This window comes from Orycteropus afer, unplaced genomic scaffold, assembly GCF_000298275.1.
Source record: "Orycteropus afer afer isolate SDZICR_OR568_19922 unplaced genomic scaffold, OryAfe1.0 scaffold00033, whole genome shotgun sequence".
NCBI lineage: Eukaryota > Metazoa > Chordata > Mammalia > Tubulidentata > Orycteropodidae > Orycteropus > Orycteropus afer.
The window spans coordinates 1880325-1897656 of record NW_006921620.1 but is presented as its reverse complement, the minus strand read 5'-3'; the positions used below and the strand labels follow the sequence as shown (position 1 = coordinate 1897656).

The following is a 17332-nucleotide window of genomic DNA, read 5'->3' as shown; positions in this document are numbered from 1 at the left end:
AGATAAATTGTCCAGGAATAAAACATGATGTTCTTTCCTTCATCCACACAGAAAGATATTGAGGAAGAATTGAACAAGAGAAAAGATGAGAAGACTGGCTCAATCATAAACATTATAAACAGTTTGTTTCTAATTTGAAGGAAACGTTATACAAATCTTAAAGGATACAAATAACAGAAAGACCCCTAAGGCGAATCCCACCCCTTCACAGTATAGGTTTATTGACAACCCCATTTCAGTATCTAGTGTTTTTCCACTGTTTGAAATAATGTGTGTTTCTTCGTAAAGGAAAAAATATATTTTTGTACCAATCTTAATTTGAACTTGCATTGTTGTTCTCTTTACTCATCATCTCTGTGAGGATGAAATCCCCCCAAAATTGGAGTTTTTTTTTTAAATTGTGATTTGGGTGAAGATTTACAGAGCAAATTCACTTTCCATACAGCAGTTCACATACACTTTGTCTTATGACATTGACCACAGTTTACCATAATGCAACAGCTCCCCTTCCACTTCCTCCCCATAGCTACCTCTTCCCAGTGTCCATCCCTCCATGGACTCCTGCCCCCTGAGCTGTCTCCCTGTGCATAGGCAGTCCTTCTTTCTCCCATGATTGTTCTCTCCAAGTAGTGTATCTACCTCAGGTGCATGTTCAACTCATATGCCTGACTTTTGTTTGGCTGGAAACCACAGGTGTGGGTTCAATTCCAGACCTGAAGGGCAGCTAGGGGCCATAGTCTCAGTGGTTCCACCAGGTTCTATCAGACCAGCAAACCTCGTCTTTTCTTTTTTTTTTCCTCCAAATGATTTTGAGTTTTGTTCCACATTGTTCTCCTTCTCTATCAAGGATATCCTACATAGATCCTCTTCAAAACTGGATTTTTTTTAAGTCAGATTTTCCATTTGCTTCTGAATATTACATGGATGTTCATGTGAAGTAGAAACCATAGCAGGCTGTGTGGTGTTTTCATAACACTGGTTGACTATGCTTTCTTCACCTTTTAGATTGTGATACAAGTTCCATCCCCTGGTGATAGTAGTGGTTGGCCAGATGGGTATGAAGATTTGGAGTCAGGTGATAATGGATTTCCAGGAGATATGGATGAAGGCGATGCTTCTTTCTTAAGCCGGCCTGAAATTGTGGTGGTATGTGTTTGTTTTTAGTAGGTGGTTGTAGAGAATGAATGTTGTCTTTTGGTTGGCTTTAGATAGAGACTGTCAGAATATGAAACTGAGTGTTAAAGCCCAGAGCTCATAAAGCTACAGCACCTTCCTCCTTCATTTGTCTGTGATTTATTGCTGTGTTTTTGTTTTTTGTTTTTCCAGTTTAATTGCAGCCTGCGGCAGATAGGGCATCCTAGTAGCTTCCAGGACCCACCCAACAGAAACATCACCTTCAATATGGAGCTGTACAACACTGACCTCTTTCTCGTGCCCTCCCAGGGGGTCTTCTCTGTGGCAGAGAATGGACACATATATGTTGAGGTAAGACTTGAACATTCGACTTGGGCTGTTAGGTTAGCACTGAGTTGAGGTTCCTGGAACATTAGCTGAACAACCCGATAGTTATCCTGCGGGGGGCCTCTCCCTGCTCATCCTCATGACCCTTGACCAGTTCTGGGTGTGGATGTGGCTCAGAAAACACTTCCTGTTTGGTTTCTGACCAAATCAGGCAATTTCAGAACTTACTACATTATGTTAAATGAAGAGAGTGTTTTTGTAGATGAATGTTTAAAAAAAAAAAAAAAAAGGCAGAATAGGAATTCCACTAATAAAGCCCTGTCCTTGCTTTATTCTTAGTATTTTTGAGATGGGAGGTCAGTAGTTGCAATGCCAGTTAACCATGGAATATTTCAAACCACTTTGCATATTATCTTTTAAATTCCATTCACTTTCGAGTTTAATATTGTGTGTCCCCATATCTCATGAACGTTTTTCTTCCAGACCATTATCTAAATGTATTTATAAACTTACTAGAAAGGTTTCATACATATAATGGTAATAACTAGGGATAGAGCCCTGGGTGGTGCAAAAGATTAATGCGTTCTGCTACTAACCAAAAGGTTGGACGTTTGAGTCCACTTAGAGGGGCCTTGGGAGAGAGGCCTGGCAATCTACTTCTGAAAACTTAGACATTGAAAACCTATAGTATCTGTACTGTTCTATTCTGACATACATGAGGTCACTGTGAGTTGGCATCGATTTAATGGCAGCTGGTTTTAGTTTAGTCTTGCTTAGCATAAAGTCCGTAGAGTGATTATAAAAATATGAAGTAGTGGTGGTAATGATAAAATAATAGCTAATATTTATAGCAGATTTACTGTGTGCTAAACACAGTTATATGTATTATAGTAATTAATTTAATGACTAATTAGATTAATTAATCTGTCCCCATGAAGTGGGACTATTAATATCCCCGTTTTATGGATGAGGAAATTGAGGCACAGACTTGCCTAAAGTCACACAGCTAGTACCTAGAAATCTAGAGTTGAGACTCAGGCAGTCTGGCTCCAGAGCCCACACTGTTAACTACTGGATGCTACTAGCATTTATCCTCAAAATACCATTTGAAAAGGGAAAAAAACATAGCAGTACAAATACTGAAGTTCACAGGTTGGATTCTAGAGAAGATAAATTTCCTAATGGCACCAGGATGTCTGTGTTTGTAGTGCCCTGGGCACAACCTTTAGTGTTTCAATTGGGTATATTGTCTGCTGGTCTTACAGGAAAGCCATCATCTGATGAGCTTGTTTTGGTGCTAAGCTGCAAGCTGGTATTCTGCACTTATTGGGGGGTGAGAAGCTTATGGGCTCAAAATGGAATACTTCCATATATTAAAACTGACTTCATTGCCCATATTTCTATTTTAGAAAGATGAACAGTTCCACATTTGCACTGACTCTGGGACAGAGCCTGCTGGCTCTAGACATTGTTTTCCTTGATCACACAGCTTCTGATGTCGCTCTCTTTTTTGATTCCCTATTCTGAGAGGTCTTCTGTTTCTTTGGGTGCATCTCTTTTCTCCACTGGGAAAAATATGCTGCTTTCTACATGCAGTTTCTACTTCCAGATCGCTCCTAAACACGTGACTACTCTTTTTCGCTTGCTTTTCTGGCTGCACAGTTGACATGTGCAATTGGTAAACAACTTGTGTTGTGGCGTGAATTTTAGGGGCACTGCCTAAGTGCAGGTTGCACTTTTCCAAAAGTGCATCTGGGTTTGCTAATTTATGACTTTGCTGATTTATGCTAATTGGTGACCAAACTTCCTTGAGTAGCCTACCTTGAATGTTTTGGGTTTTCTACCCAATCTGCCCAATACTACCTTACTTCAAATACATAATTGTTTCTTCATTTTACATTCCCATTTGTAGCCTTTCATTTATCATCTCTATTTTTCATAGTTAAAGTTAACCAGTGATGTTGTAAAGTGATGAAAAAGAAATGAGCTAAATCTTTTTGCTACCATTTTTAATATCAAATATATTGAAGAGAATTTGGGGAGGGGCAATGTTTTAAACGGCTTTATTTTAAAATTGTTTTAAACTACCAAAAATGTAAGAAACTTTATGAATGTTTTTGCTAAATAGGCTAGCAATCATACCTAATCAGTGTTTCCCAGTTTGACTCCACTGCTGATAGGAAAATTTTTTACTTGGTCTAAAGAACTCTTGCCAGGTGTCTTCTCCCAGCCATCATTCTTTTTCACATCCCCTCCCAGAATCCCCTGTTCCCTCTAGACCACAGTCCCGTCCTTGAAGACAATGATACCATTTTGCCACCTATTCTGTGGTCATCTCTGGGTGATAATTGGTCACATAATGGCAACTTTTCCTTTAGTTCTTTTACCTTGGGGAATCAAAAAAAAGTTTATAACAAAATAATTTAAATCTAGAATAGTACTACTAATATTAGTTGGCATTTTTGAATAGCTGGGATCTGTGTTGTTTGCATGTAATTTTTACTTTACAATTCTCAGAATAACTGCATCTAGTAGGTTGTTGTTGTTGTTGTTATATGCCGTCGAGTCGGCCCCGACTCATAGCGACCCCTCCTTGGGTTTCCGAGGCAGTATCACTATGGAAGTAGGATTGCCCAACCTTCCTTCCGAGGAGTGGCTGGTGGGTTTGAACCGCCGGCCTTCTGGTGAGCAGTCCAGTGCCTTAGGCACTATGCTACCAGAGCTCCCGCATCTAGTAGGTAGTGATGCCCTTATTCTATAGGTGAGAAAATTAAGGCTCAGGGCCCCCAGAATGTCAACAGCAGAGCATGAGATTTCCTTGGGCTTGTCTCACTTTAAAGCCTATGATTCTGCTCATTTTCAGTCCATTTTAGATTAAAAAGATTACTGATAACATTTTTTCCTCCTAAACAACTTTTTGAGATACCTTAGATATCTTATCATTGCATATTTTCTCTGGAAGGAAATGTATAGCAGTTCCCCTGTTACATGTTTTGAGTTCATGTTAAAGGATACTTTTTAGTAATAGGATATGTGTAATCCAAGGTAAATTATTTTCTTTTTCAGAAATACTACAAAAATAACCAAACACCATTTCCTAGAGAGATTGCTTGCAAAGAGTTCTCACCAAGGCGCATGTTGGTCCTGGTTGAATTGACCCTGTAGCTTCAGTGAGGAAGTAAGGAGAGAATTCACTTGGGTTCAGAAGACCCGTGTTTGAGCCTGGGTTTTACCTAGTACTTGCTGTATATGGATAGCTCTGGTGGCGTAGTGCCTAAGGCATTTGACTGCTAACTAGAAGGCTGGCAGTTCAAACCCACCAGCCACTCCTCAGAAGGAAGGTTGGGCAATCTACTTCTGTAGAGATACTGCCCGGAAAACCCAAGGAGGGTTTGCTATGAGTTGAATCAAGTCAATGGCATGAGTTTGGTCTTTTTGGTTTGCTGTATGACTGCTAACCAGAAGGCTGGAGGTTCAAACCCACCAGCCACTCTTTGAAAGGAAGATTGGGCAATTTGCTTCCATAGAGACACCACCTCAGAAACCCAAGGAGAAATCATTATGAGTCAAATCGACTCGAAGTTTGGTTTATATCTTTGGTTTGCTATATATGATTCTAGGAGCTCTGGTGGTGTAGTAAAAGCATTTGACTGCTAACCAAAAAGCTGGTGGTTCAAATCCACCAGCCAGTCCTTGGAAGGAAGGTTGGGCAATCTACTTCTGTAGTGATACCGCCTCAAAAACCCAAGGAGGGGTTGCTGTGAGTCAGATCTGACTCGATGGCAGTGAGTTAGTTTATGATTCTGATAAGTCATCTATCCTATGTATTCAACTTTTCTTCCATTTATAAACTGGAAGTGAAAATATTTATCTCACAAGATTGTTCTTAGAACAAAAGTCAAAATCATTTGGGGAAAAAAATGAAAAAAGAAAAGGGGACCAGATTTGCTGGTCTGATAGAGCCTGATGGAACCACTGAGACTATGGCCCCTAGCTGCCCTTCAGGTCTGGAATTGAACACACACCTGTGGCTTCCAGCCAAACAAAAGACAGGCATAGGAGTTGAACATTTACCTGAAGTAGATACACTCCTTGGAAAGAACAGTCATGGAGAAAGAAGGGCTGCTTATGCACAGGGAGACAGCTCAGGGGGCAGAAGTACATGGAGGGATGGACACAGGGAAGAGGTGACTGTCAGGAGAAAGTGGGAGGGAAGCTGTTGCATTGTGGTGAATTGTGGTCAGTGTCATGAGACAAAGTGTATGTGAATTGCTGTATGGAAAGTGAATTTGCTCTGTAAATTTTCGCCCAAATCACAATTAAAAAAAAAGAAGAAGAAGAAAAGATTGTTCTTGGAGTAAATGAGTGAATATATGCAAAAATTTCTTGTGAGCATTAGGATTCCCCAAGAAGCTGCTGTCAAAAGTCATCTTTATTAGCATCCTCTTCTTTGTCATCATCTTCTTTGTTGTGTCTCCTGTAGTGACACTCAGCTTTGTTGTGAGTTAACCACGTAAGCGTCTTTCACAATAGTGCTGAGGAATCAAAGCTCTTTGAGATGTCAGGGATTTTCCCTTAGTATCTCAGAATGGAAAGTTTGTTTATGGCTCCCTGTCATTTAAAGGATTCTGAGACTATTGGCTTCTGGTTAAATATTAACTTTATTTCTGAAGTATTTATTTTGATCCTAAGTTTAGTTAAGGAATGAGGCACCCACAGAGTAGGGGCAGTTCAAGGAGTGATTCATGTGTCACCAAATGGAGAATCCAGTCTGGATCAGGGTTTTTAGCTGAGTTCAGGATCCTTGAGGTTTGAATTCTGTTTACACTTGGCCAAACACTACTTCCTGTTTCTAAAGAAAAGAGCCTTAACAAGGTTTGGACCTAGCCCATACAATTGTTTTTTAAGAGAAAAGTGTAAATAAGTCAGAAACGTTTCCAGATTAGATTTCCCTTAAAATACCCCTGGGCTTGAAGAGCAAAGGGAGTGAGGGTACTTGGCAAGGCCTGGTTTGGACCTGTGAGCAGCTGGGACACTTTGCCAGGCTCGTGATCTCCACCAGACATCCAGAACCAGAGGCCAGAGCTGCCTGCTTGCAATGAATCTGTAGCTTTAATGTAATGTTTCAGGCTTAGTGGTGCAAATGGTTTGTGTGTTCGACTACTAATGTAATGGTTGGGGTTAAAACTCAGCCAGTGGCACCATGGAAGAATGCATGGCAATCTGCTTCTGTAAAGATTACAGCCACGAAAACCCTATGGAGCAGTTCTATTCTGTAACACATGGGGTCGCCGTGAGTCAGCAGTGGGTTTGGTCTTTTGGGCTTTTTGTGTTGTTTACTGACTTATTACAATTTAGAAGCTTAACCCTCCCTGTTTAGGTTTAAATAGATTCTACATCTGTCCTCTGTTTTTTGAATACTTTTTAAAAAGAACTCGCCTACAAACGATGTACTGTTCGAGATTTTGCTTTTACCTTTTAGTGCTTTATTTATTTTGGAAAATTCACTTTAGGTGCATAATATGCTTTTATTTTTATTTCCCAGAAGATCTATGGCAGTTGAAGAGACTTATTCAATTTGACTTTAAGTCTTCCAGGCTGTCGTTTGTCCAGCTATATAGTTCATTGTCACCATACATACCAAGTTTAAATGGAAAGTATCTTTGTCCACTGAATGTGTGTTAATTTTATAATTAGAAAGAAGACTATAATTGTGTTTTGAAAGGAAAGCAATGACTGTCATCAGAAAGACCGTGCCAGTATGTTACCCTTGTGCTAAAGTAAAAGTGAGATGCTGACTCATTTCTGACCTGATCTTTCTCTTTGCTTATAGGTATCTGTTACTAAGGCTGACCAAGAACTGGGATTTGCCATCCAAACATGCTTTATCTCTCCATATTCGAACCCTGATAGGATGTCTGATTATACCATCATTGAGAATATTTGTCCTAAAGATGAATCTGTAAAATTCTACAATCCCAAGAGGGTACACTTTCCTCTCCTGCAAGCTGAGATGGATAAGAAGCGATTCAGTTTCATTTTTAAGCCCATCTTCAACACCTCACTGCTCTTTCTGCAGTGTGAGCTTACGCTGTGTACCAAGAAGGAAAAGGACCCCCAGAAGTTACCTAAGGTTAGTGGACCTCCATTCATTGGGACTGTTGTTTTGACATTTTTAGATAAGACTGTGCCCTACTGGAGAAGTTTAATTGCACATTATAACCAGGCCCAGGGTCCTGGCTTATAAACATCCAACTTACATACAACCCATAGTTATGAACTAACCCCTGTAAAGCTTATTATATTAAAAATATGAGATACATAACAATAGCTTGTAGTTACAAATGGGCACTACTTTGTGATGTACATTAAAATTAAAACATTATTATTGTATCAGTAAAGATGTTTTAGTGTATCTGAAAATGTGTCTTTAATATTTTTTATGCATAGAAAAGTATACGTATACTAAGACAAACATTTGACTTACTGACTTTAGATATGAACGTACCTAACTATTCCAACTTATATACAAATTCAATTTAAAGAAAGATTTAGGAATGGAACTTGTTCATAATCCAGGGACTGCCTGTATTGCAGGTTGAAATTTTTGGCTTTGGAACTGCCAGGGACCTGTGAATTTTATGGAGTCTTGGAGAATAAATCTTGACAGTATGGTTTTTTTTTTTTTTTTTTTTTTTCCACACATGCTACTTAATAGTACCTTAAAGTGATAAATCAAGACAGTTTTCCATTGAGGGAGAGGCCTGGCTTTATCTTTGCTATTCAAGTGGTGTGCAGTGCCAAAAGTACAGAGAGCTAAAAGGATAAGTTTAGTGTGAGTATTAATTTTTCCAGGCCCCACTGAGACTTGTATTGCAATTGTTTTTTGACCTTCTCTGTGTGAGTTATAAGGTTGACTTGTCTCTGGAATACTTCTAGGGGAAATTAGCAAATACTTAAGTTTTTCTGTGCTTCATACCAGTTTATCATGTTTGCTTTGTTTCACTTCCTATATTGAACTAGTACATTCTGTTGCCACAACAGAGATCAGACCATTTGACCTTGCTGGAATGGTTGCTGTGGGAAGATCTACAAGGCTATTTCTGGTACCTCATCAGGTCAGCCTTGTATATGAGAAATGTTTTCTGCCTTAATTTTGTTTCTGTGATTTGCCATTGTTGTTAGTTGTCATTGAGTTGGCTTCAACTCATGGTGATCTTAGTTTAACAGAACCAAATGTTGCCTAGTTCTGTGCCATCTTCATGAATTTTGGTGTGTTTTAAAGTCCGTTATTGTGGAGATTGTTTCACTCCATTTCATTGAGGGTTTTCCTTACTGCCGTAAATATGAATAATTTCTTATGTACATCTATTATGTAGATAATTCACACAGTGTAAGATGAATTCTAATCCTTATGTAATCACATCAGTGTCTAAAAGAATCAACCTGTATCATTAATAATACATTGTGTGTATGGAATTCTTTCATTTAGAACACAGATTGTAAGGGATAAGGTGTAGGGGTAAGAGGAAAAATCCTCTCTGAATAGATTACCATAGATCTGAGTCCTTTATACCATTATATTCTCCTGGGCATCCATTCTCCTATTACACCAGAGAAAATTTTGTTTACATATGAAAATACAGGAGCTCTGGTACTGTGGTGCCTAAGGCATTTGACTGCTAACCAGAAGGCTGGCGGTTCAACCCCACCAGCCACTCCTTAGAAGGAAGGTTGGGTAATCTACTTACATAGTGATATTGCCTTGGAAATCCAAGGAGGGGTCGCTATGAGTCAGATCCAACTCAAGGCAGTGAGTTTAGTTTTGGTGTTTTGGTTTATGAAAATATAGCCAATTTGATCATGATCATTAGGGAGCTTGTATATATTAGGTGTGTAGCTTGTATTGATTAGGTTGTTTTTGGAAACACTGATGCTTTAGGCTTGTGGGCATTCACCTTATAGTGACCATCAAAGTTGGGGCTTAATGGACAGTGGTGGAGAGCCAGGGGGAACTTCTTACTTGGCTGTAGGACCTAGCTGCTTCTTAGGGGTAAAATGATAACTTTTAAGAGTTAGAGATCTCAGAGAAGAGGATGCCTGGCCGTTACCAGAGGTCTTTGCTGGCAGCTTTGGCTGTCGTTATCTCCCTGAGCCTGACCTCAAACAGTGTGGCACTATAGTATTGATCTACAAAAATTAATCTTAATATGTCTTTCCAAAACACTTTGAGGAGAACTCTAATTCAGGGGATGATATGGGATGTGACCTAAACCTAAAATGGCCACTTACCCTGAAATGCCGTGGTGTTCTGTGGAAGGAGCATGGGGGCTGGAGAAAGAAGCCCTGTTGTTGCTGTTCTAAGCAATGACTTAGAAGGATCTATTTCCCCTGTTTGCTGCTGACAGTTAATATTTCCAGCCTTTATAACTTCTGAGTGCTTTTTATGACAATGTTGTTGTTGTTGTTATGTGCTGTCGAGTCAGACCCGACTCATAGCGACCCCTTCTTGGGTTTCCAAGGCAGTATCACTACGGAAGTAGATTGCCCCATCTTCCTTCCGGGGAGTGGCTGGTGGGTTTGAACCACTAGCCTTCTGGTTAGCAGTCAAGTGCCTTAGCCACTATGACAATAGGCAGGGCCAAAGAATGTTCTGTGAAGAGCTCTCAAAGATCATGGAATACAACCCTGCCCTTTGCTGATGAAACTGAGACACAGAGAAGTTAAGTGCCCCAGGTCACCCGGCTAACAGTGAGTTAGAAGGAAACTCATAAACTTACACAACTGAAGAACTAACAGGAAAGTACGCAGACATTTTCTGTAACATGCAGATCTTTTCCTTAATGATACCTCTTCACAGAAAATCATTGTGATCCTCTTCAGGAGGGCTTGTTTAAAAGCTTTTCTGTTTTGGGGGACTGGAGGTGGGATGGGGTTGGATGGGATCTTCTTATGTGTCTGACTTGCATGTTGTTCAGAGCAGCAATGACAATAAAGCCAAAAAATTCTTTTTTTTTTTTTTTTTTTTGTGATAGGTGTAGCTAGAAGTTAACTTTTTTGGGGTGCCTCGTTATATAAACTTTTTAAGTGGTTGGTATATTTCTTCTTATAACACAAGTTAAATGGGTATTATTTGCATTAGAATTTCACCCATTGATGAGCATAATCAAGGAGCCAGAATTATTTTAATTTTTACTGTTTTATTTTTCAGTTTTTATTGTGAGTTGGGTGATGGTTTACAACATAGATCAGTTTTCCACTCAACAATTCATACATATTTTGTTTCATGCCATTGATTGGAATCCCCACAACGTAAGATCACTCATCGCACTTCCATTCCTCCTCCTTTCCTATTCCTTCCTGCTTCTGAATTTTGTCCTTGGGCAAATGCTGACCTTTTGATCTTGAATGGTTGATTGTTCTAAGGAGTGTGTATCTCCCTGGCTTATTGTCCACCTTATAGACCTGTCTGTTGTTTGGCTGAAAGTTGAGCCACAGGGGTGAGTTCTGTTCCGGACTTGAATGGTGACTAAGGTCATAGTCTCAGAGGTTCCTCCAGTCTCTGTCTAACCAGTGAGCCCAGTCTTTTTTATGATTTTGAGTTTTGTTTCTCATTTTTCTCCCACTCTATCCAGGACCTTCTGATGTGATCCCTTTCAGAGCAGTCAGTAGTGATAATGATAGCCAAGTACCATGTAGTTTTTCTGGTCTCAAGGTCATGGAGGCTGAGGTTCTCATGGTCCATAAATCCTTTAGACTAATTGTTTCCATGCATGTTTGATTTTCCTCACTTTTCTTTGCTCTGGACCAAGAGAGACCAATAGTTGGATCTTGGATGGTACTCACAAGCTTTTAAGACCCCAGTCACTAGTCAGAGTTATTTTAAAGAAAAAGGTATCGGAGGGTGATCATACTTTTTCAAAGCAGATACAGTGGACCTGGACACGCTAGTTATATGTTTGGTGCCTTTAAATAGCTAGAAGCAGCTGCTCTCATGGCCTCCACACCTGGGTACAGCTCCCTAGGACCTGCCTGTTAGAACATTAAAAACAGATGACCCTGGAAAGTTCCATGATGCATGAGGCTATACCAGGATTAAAATAATCAAACAAACCCAGCAACATAATTATCTTTTTGGACAACTAAATATAAAATCTGCCACCTTCATAACAGTACATAAAGTTTCCCACAATCACAAATCACAAAAATGAACCACTTATATGAAGCCAGCTTGGTGAAGGGCCAACATCAGTCATATAGTTTCTCTGTTATTCAGACTAAATACCACTAAAACTTCTAGCTGTTTTTTGGGGAGAATTAAAATGAAAAAAGACAACATTTACAAGCTATCCAGTGATATTTATATCTTGAAATGCAGCTGACAATACACTAGGCCTGCCATTATATCTCCCAAATTATTTAGGGTTCTTTAAAAATCACCCTCATTTCCTCTTTCTCTGAGGTGAACAGCTGGGAACTGTCCTGTTAGAGGCCGGAACAGCTGGGCAGGTGAACTAGTGAAGGACCTTTCAGGTGACCCCTGAGTGTTCTGTGCTCTGCCTCCCTACAGTGTGTGCCTCCCGACGAAGCCTGCACCTCACTGGATGCCTCCATGATCTGGGCCATGATGCAGAACAAGAAGACATTCACCAAGCCCCTAGCTGTGATCCACCATGGAGTAGAACCTAAAGGTATTCTTTGTGAAGCTCTGTCAGAGAGCGTAGGGGCCTAAGGGCTGTTCCTTAAGAAAATCCAATTCAGCAAATCAAAGTCTAGTTTTATTCAAAAGATAGGGACCAATGAATAACTTTAGAAAAAGATTCTTTGAGTGAGAAATCTTTTATTTAGATGAATCCCTTACTGCCATGGGAGCTCTGATAGCTTAGTGCCTAAGGCACTTGACTGCTAACCAGAAGGCTGGTGGTTCAAACCCACCAGCCACTCCTCGGAAGGAAGGTTGGGCAATCTACTTCCGTAGTGATACTGCCTTGGAAACCCAAGGAGGGGTCACTATGAGTCAGGTCCAACTTGATGGCACATAACAACAACAACACAACAACTTACTGCCATTGTGGGTGTTGTGGTACATTTGCAAATGATTTCCTCTTTAAAAAACTAGATCAGAGTCAAAGGTATCCCTGTCATAATGTCACTCTCCTTTGCATTCCTATATGCTTCCTTGAGCATATGAGAAAGGGTTAGAGTTACTTCCAGTGTGCTGGGAATTGCACAGTCCATGGCCCATGTGTCCATGCTGTAGCCCGTGGTGAGTGATGGACTGGAAATTACTATGAACATGCAACCAGTTATTGTATTGCTTTGTTAAAATCCACAAATGTCCTTAGGGGAGGGTGTTAGGCATGTGAACAGTATCCATCTTGAGGTGTCACCACAGAATGAAGGTAGAGAACCACCAACCTTTTATAATTGAATTTTCAGGATTTTAGACAGTCACAAATGTTGCTTGAAGCTGAAGGTACCTACCCCTCCACATGTAGGAGATGTCAGCAAGCTGTAGCATTAAAGGAGGAGGGAAGGATGTGCCCTAATAGGTATGGTATCATAGTTGGCAGACAGGTAGGACAGAAGCAGACCAGGCACGGGCCAAAGCCAGCCAAACCAGCAGAGGAGCGGTTCTCTGGACCCTGTGTGATACCAGGAATGGATATGAGATCCTGTGGATTGTGTAGAGAGTATCTGATGGGGACCTGTAGCACAGCTCCAAGGGCATGAATGGGCAAGAACACACCAGGAAGCTACATCTGAGAATTTGAATCAAATGTGGCAGAGAAAGCTGGGAGAATGAAAGTGGGGTCCAAGCCTCTGGGGTTAGATGATTCAGGGCTAGAGCCACAGACCACCTCCCAACGTCCTGAGCGGGGAGAGAAACTTGGGCACCAAGGGCCTTGACAAAAGCCACGCATTAGCTGGGATGCCTGTTGGGTGGTGCCGACACCAGCTCTAGGGTCATCCCTGTGGTGACATTTCTGATACTGAACATTGTTGGATTGGGATTTGGCAACACTGGGCAGTGGGAGTGACCCTGGGGCAGGAAGAACCTGACAGAACAGAGGCCTGGAAGTGCTGTCCAGTTTTCTGTTGGTTGAGTGACCTCTGTGAGGCTAGCAATGCCATTCCCATTGTCCTGTCTGGTGGTAGCGTCTACCCCTGTCCTAGTGCCTCCCTCATTTCGGTGGGGAGAGCACTGCCTTAGGAGAAAAGGGCGCTTTTCTTAGCTTTTCTGTTAACTGGCTGTGGGACCTCGGAGAGCTCCCCTAACCTCCTTGGGTTTCATTTTATCTAGAAAAGGAGAGGTTTGGACTAGATGACTTCCAGAGACATTTTCAGCTGTAACACTTCAAACACACTTTTGAGGAAGCAAAGTCTTTTTTAATTCATTTTCCAGTCATCATAAAGTTGGTATGAAATGTACATACTAGATGTTCATTGGTTCCTCTGCAGTTTTGGTGTTTGTTTTACTTTCATTGTTTTGTTTTCAACCATTTGAAACAATTATAATAGCCACATCCTTTCTATAAATATATTACCCACTCTATTCATTGTTTATGGCTTGAAGGGGAAGAAATAAGAATAAATTAATTGTGTTACTAAGTATATTGCAATTGGACCACAGCTGGCTCTGTTTTGTACTATGAAAGTGGTTTAACAATAGCAACAAGCTACTTCATCCTCCATCTGCTACTCTTACCTATTTTGAGAGAGGTAGTTCTGCTGGTAATTGAAGGCAGCAGCTTGCTTTTTCCTATGCCAGACAATAATTAGGCATTAATATTGTAGCAGTATAACTTCCAGTAATTCTTTCATTCTCCTTTTAAATCTGGTGGTATTTCTCGAAGTAATTTCTCTTGTAAATAAGGTAATTGCTTTTATTTAAACTTAGGGTAATTATCCTGAAATTTCAGTGTTTTCCTTATATAAAAAGTTCAAGAGGAAAGTTTTACCCAAAATCAAAGCAACTTAATGAGATTTGTTAATTGAGACTAGAGTTTAGTGGGGGAAGGCATGTGGGTGAAGAACTTTTATTGCTTAAGTTCATGAAATAAATTGAGGAGGCCAAACTCTAGGCCAGCTTTCCAGGGGCTGAATGCAAGTACATTTTCTGTCTTTACAATGAATGGGGTAAATTTTTTGGCAATTTTCAACTGTATGTGTCCCCTCTTGGCTTTTATGTTTATTTTCTTTCAACTATAATATCATTTCTCCTCAATGCAGGCCTTTGGAGTCTGTGTTTCTCCCCTATCTTAAAATAAATTGAAATTGTCACTTAAAAAGAGAATATGACCATTTGTCTTAAAAAAACAAATCAAATAGTTGCTGTCAAGTCAGTTCTAACTCATGGCAACCCTGTGTGTTACAGAGTAAAACTGCTCCAATGGCTTTTCTTGGTTGTAATTGTTATGGAAGCAGGTCACCAGGCCTTTTTTTCTGTGGTGCCACCGGGTGAGTGCCAACTGCCAACCTTTAGGTTAGTAGACAAGAGCAAACTATTTTTACCACCCAAGAAGCTCTTTTGCCTGATAGCATTGGTTTATTTGAATAATAACAGGATTATGAATGTTCTTCTGGGATATTTTCTTTTACTCTAGTATCTTTGGGAGTGGATAGATCTTTTATTTGGATTTAATTTTGGGGGTAAAAATTTCCCAGCCAATGGGGCCATTCATTGTCAGTTTACTACATGGGTGCTCTTTGAAGGCAGTGCCAAAACTCCAGCTAGCTCTCCCTGGTCATTTGGTCTATCCTATTTACCAACAATTGGGTTTCCTTGGGCAGCAAATAAAGTCTCTGGTTGGCAACTTAGCAAACAAGAGGAGATCTGCTCTATGGTTCCCACTGCCAATGGCATGAACACGTTTCAGGCAGTGTTTCTTTCTTCTGAGACCAGGGAGAGTAAGCCATCAAGACTAATAAATGGTTCTGGGTCCCTCCTTTGGGCCACTGTTTTTAATGGAGGCTTACTGAGTTTCTGCAGCACGTCTTTGCCACATTTGATCTCTAAGTACCTGGGGAATCATCACTGGATTAGCATTATGCTACTAACCTAGACACTGCTTAAACTTTAGACAATAGATAATGGGGCTGGTGGTGGTGGAGATGTTGATGTTGATTATCTGACATTTATGGAGCATTTACTTAGTATATGGCTCTGTGCTTAATACTAATAATGTGGATTATTGTATTTAATACTCATAGCACATCTGTAAGACAGGTACAAAGAGAAGTTAAGTAACTTTGCCAAGACAACATAACATATAAATGGTAGATAGATCCAGGATTCAAATCCAGGTATATTGGTTCCAGAATCTATGCTCTTAAACTGTATGCCTTAATAAAAACTGAAAACAACACAGGCATCTGTTCCTCATATCCTCTATTCTCCCCTCCCCTCCCTTTCATTCATATCATATCACATTGATATTCAAGTTAAAAATACTTACCTGAGAATAAACTGCAGAGAACATGAGGAATTATGCGTAAAGGGTCTTCCTGCAAAGAGTTAGATGTTGAAAAACCTGTAAACTCTTTAGCATAGTATTAAAGTAAGGGAGAAATTCTGTGACTCTGGATTGTAACTCACAAAAAGGCCCAGAAAGCATGACTAGTTTATGCATATTATGGCTTATGGCAAACCAATTAAAATAGTTGAGGTGGTGCCATCCTACCATATTTTCTACAATAGTTTGAAGTATAAGCATGTTAGTGCTGTTTGCATTGGACACTATACTGCTTTTTACAGCATTTGAGAACACTTGGCCTTACACAATGAAAATGGTTATGCCACATCAGTGATAACAATAAAAAAAAAAGTGATGGAGAAGTAATCATTTTCTGAAACTTTGCACACACATGGGCATAAAATGTCATTTCCAAATTTTCCATGATTTAGATACAATATGTGATTCTTAGCAAGTTATGTGTTTAAAATATTGACTTTTCTTCATATTTCTACCACATAACTTTCAAAAACAACAGCACGCTCTGTTTAGCACCTGCCATATGTGGGCACTCGTAAATGTTCATTTCCTACCCTTCCTCTCACCCTCTCAGCCAAATTTGGTTGGTTGGTTGGTTGGTTGGTTGTTTTTGATGGAGGGTGTGGAGATGGTATGGAAGGGAAAGTTATGAATATCAATTGGAAGTTAATCCAAGAGAGGTATTACTTTTTGGAGCACATTTAATTTTGCCAGAATGAAAATGCTGTAAAGGATCAGTCAGGTTTTGTCCTTTGGGTGTAGCAAGATGGTTGTTGTTGTTATTGTTATGTGCCGTCAAGTCAGCCCTGACTCATAGCGACCCTTCCTTGGGTTTCCAAGGCAGTGTCACTGCGGAAGTAGATTGTCCATCCTTCCTCCCAAGGAGTGGCTGGTGGGTTTGAACTGTCAGCCTTCTGGTTAGCAATCCAAGTGCCTTAGGCACTATGCTACCAGAGCTCCTAGCAAGATGGTAGGAATGCTTTATTGACAGACCAAGACATTCAGTCTCTATCCAATAAGGGAGAGGAGGTGTATCACAGGACTTTTCTTTATTCTGTGTGCTATGCATTTTTTCAAAACTATTTATTTTGGAAAATATATATAAGAAAAAAGTGGATGGAATAAAATGAGCCCACCATCTTATTTCAGCAGTTACCAACTCATGGGCATTCTTGTTTCATCAGACTCCCTGGGTGGTGCAAATGGTTAAGTGCTTGGCTGCTAACTGAAAGGTTAGAGATTTGAGTCCACCCAGTAGGGACTCAGAAGAAAGACCTGGTAATCTATTTCTGAAAAATCAGCCATTGAAAACCCTACAGAGCATAGTTCTACCCTGATGCTCACAGGTTCACCGTGAGTTGGAATCAACTGGTTTT

The 17332-nt window shown here is 40.2% G+C and overlaps 1 protein-coding gene across 1 annotated transcript in view; it reads left to right on the top strand.

Moving 5' to 3' along the window:
• TGFBR3 (transforming growth factor beta receptor 3) overlaps positions 1-17332 on the top strand; it is a 190835-nt gene that overhangs the window by 153299 nt on the left and 20204 nt on the right. The window contains exons 11-14 of the mRNA XM_042780300.1: positions 1006-1146; positions 1327-1485; positions 7295-7594; positions 12032-12152. Of these exons, the coding sequence (XP_042636234.1) occupies positions 1006-1146; positions 1327-1485; positions 7295-7594; positions 12032-12152 (721 nt within the window). The remainder of the gene's footprint in view (positions 1-1005; positions 1147-1326; positions 1486-7294; positions 7595-12031; positions 12153-17332) is intronic.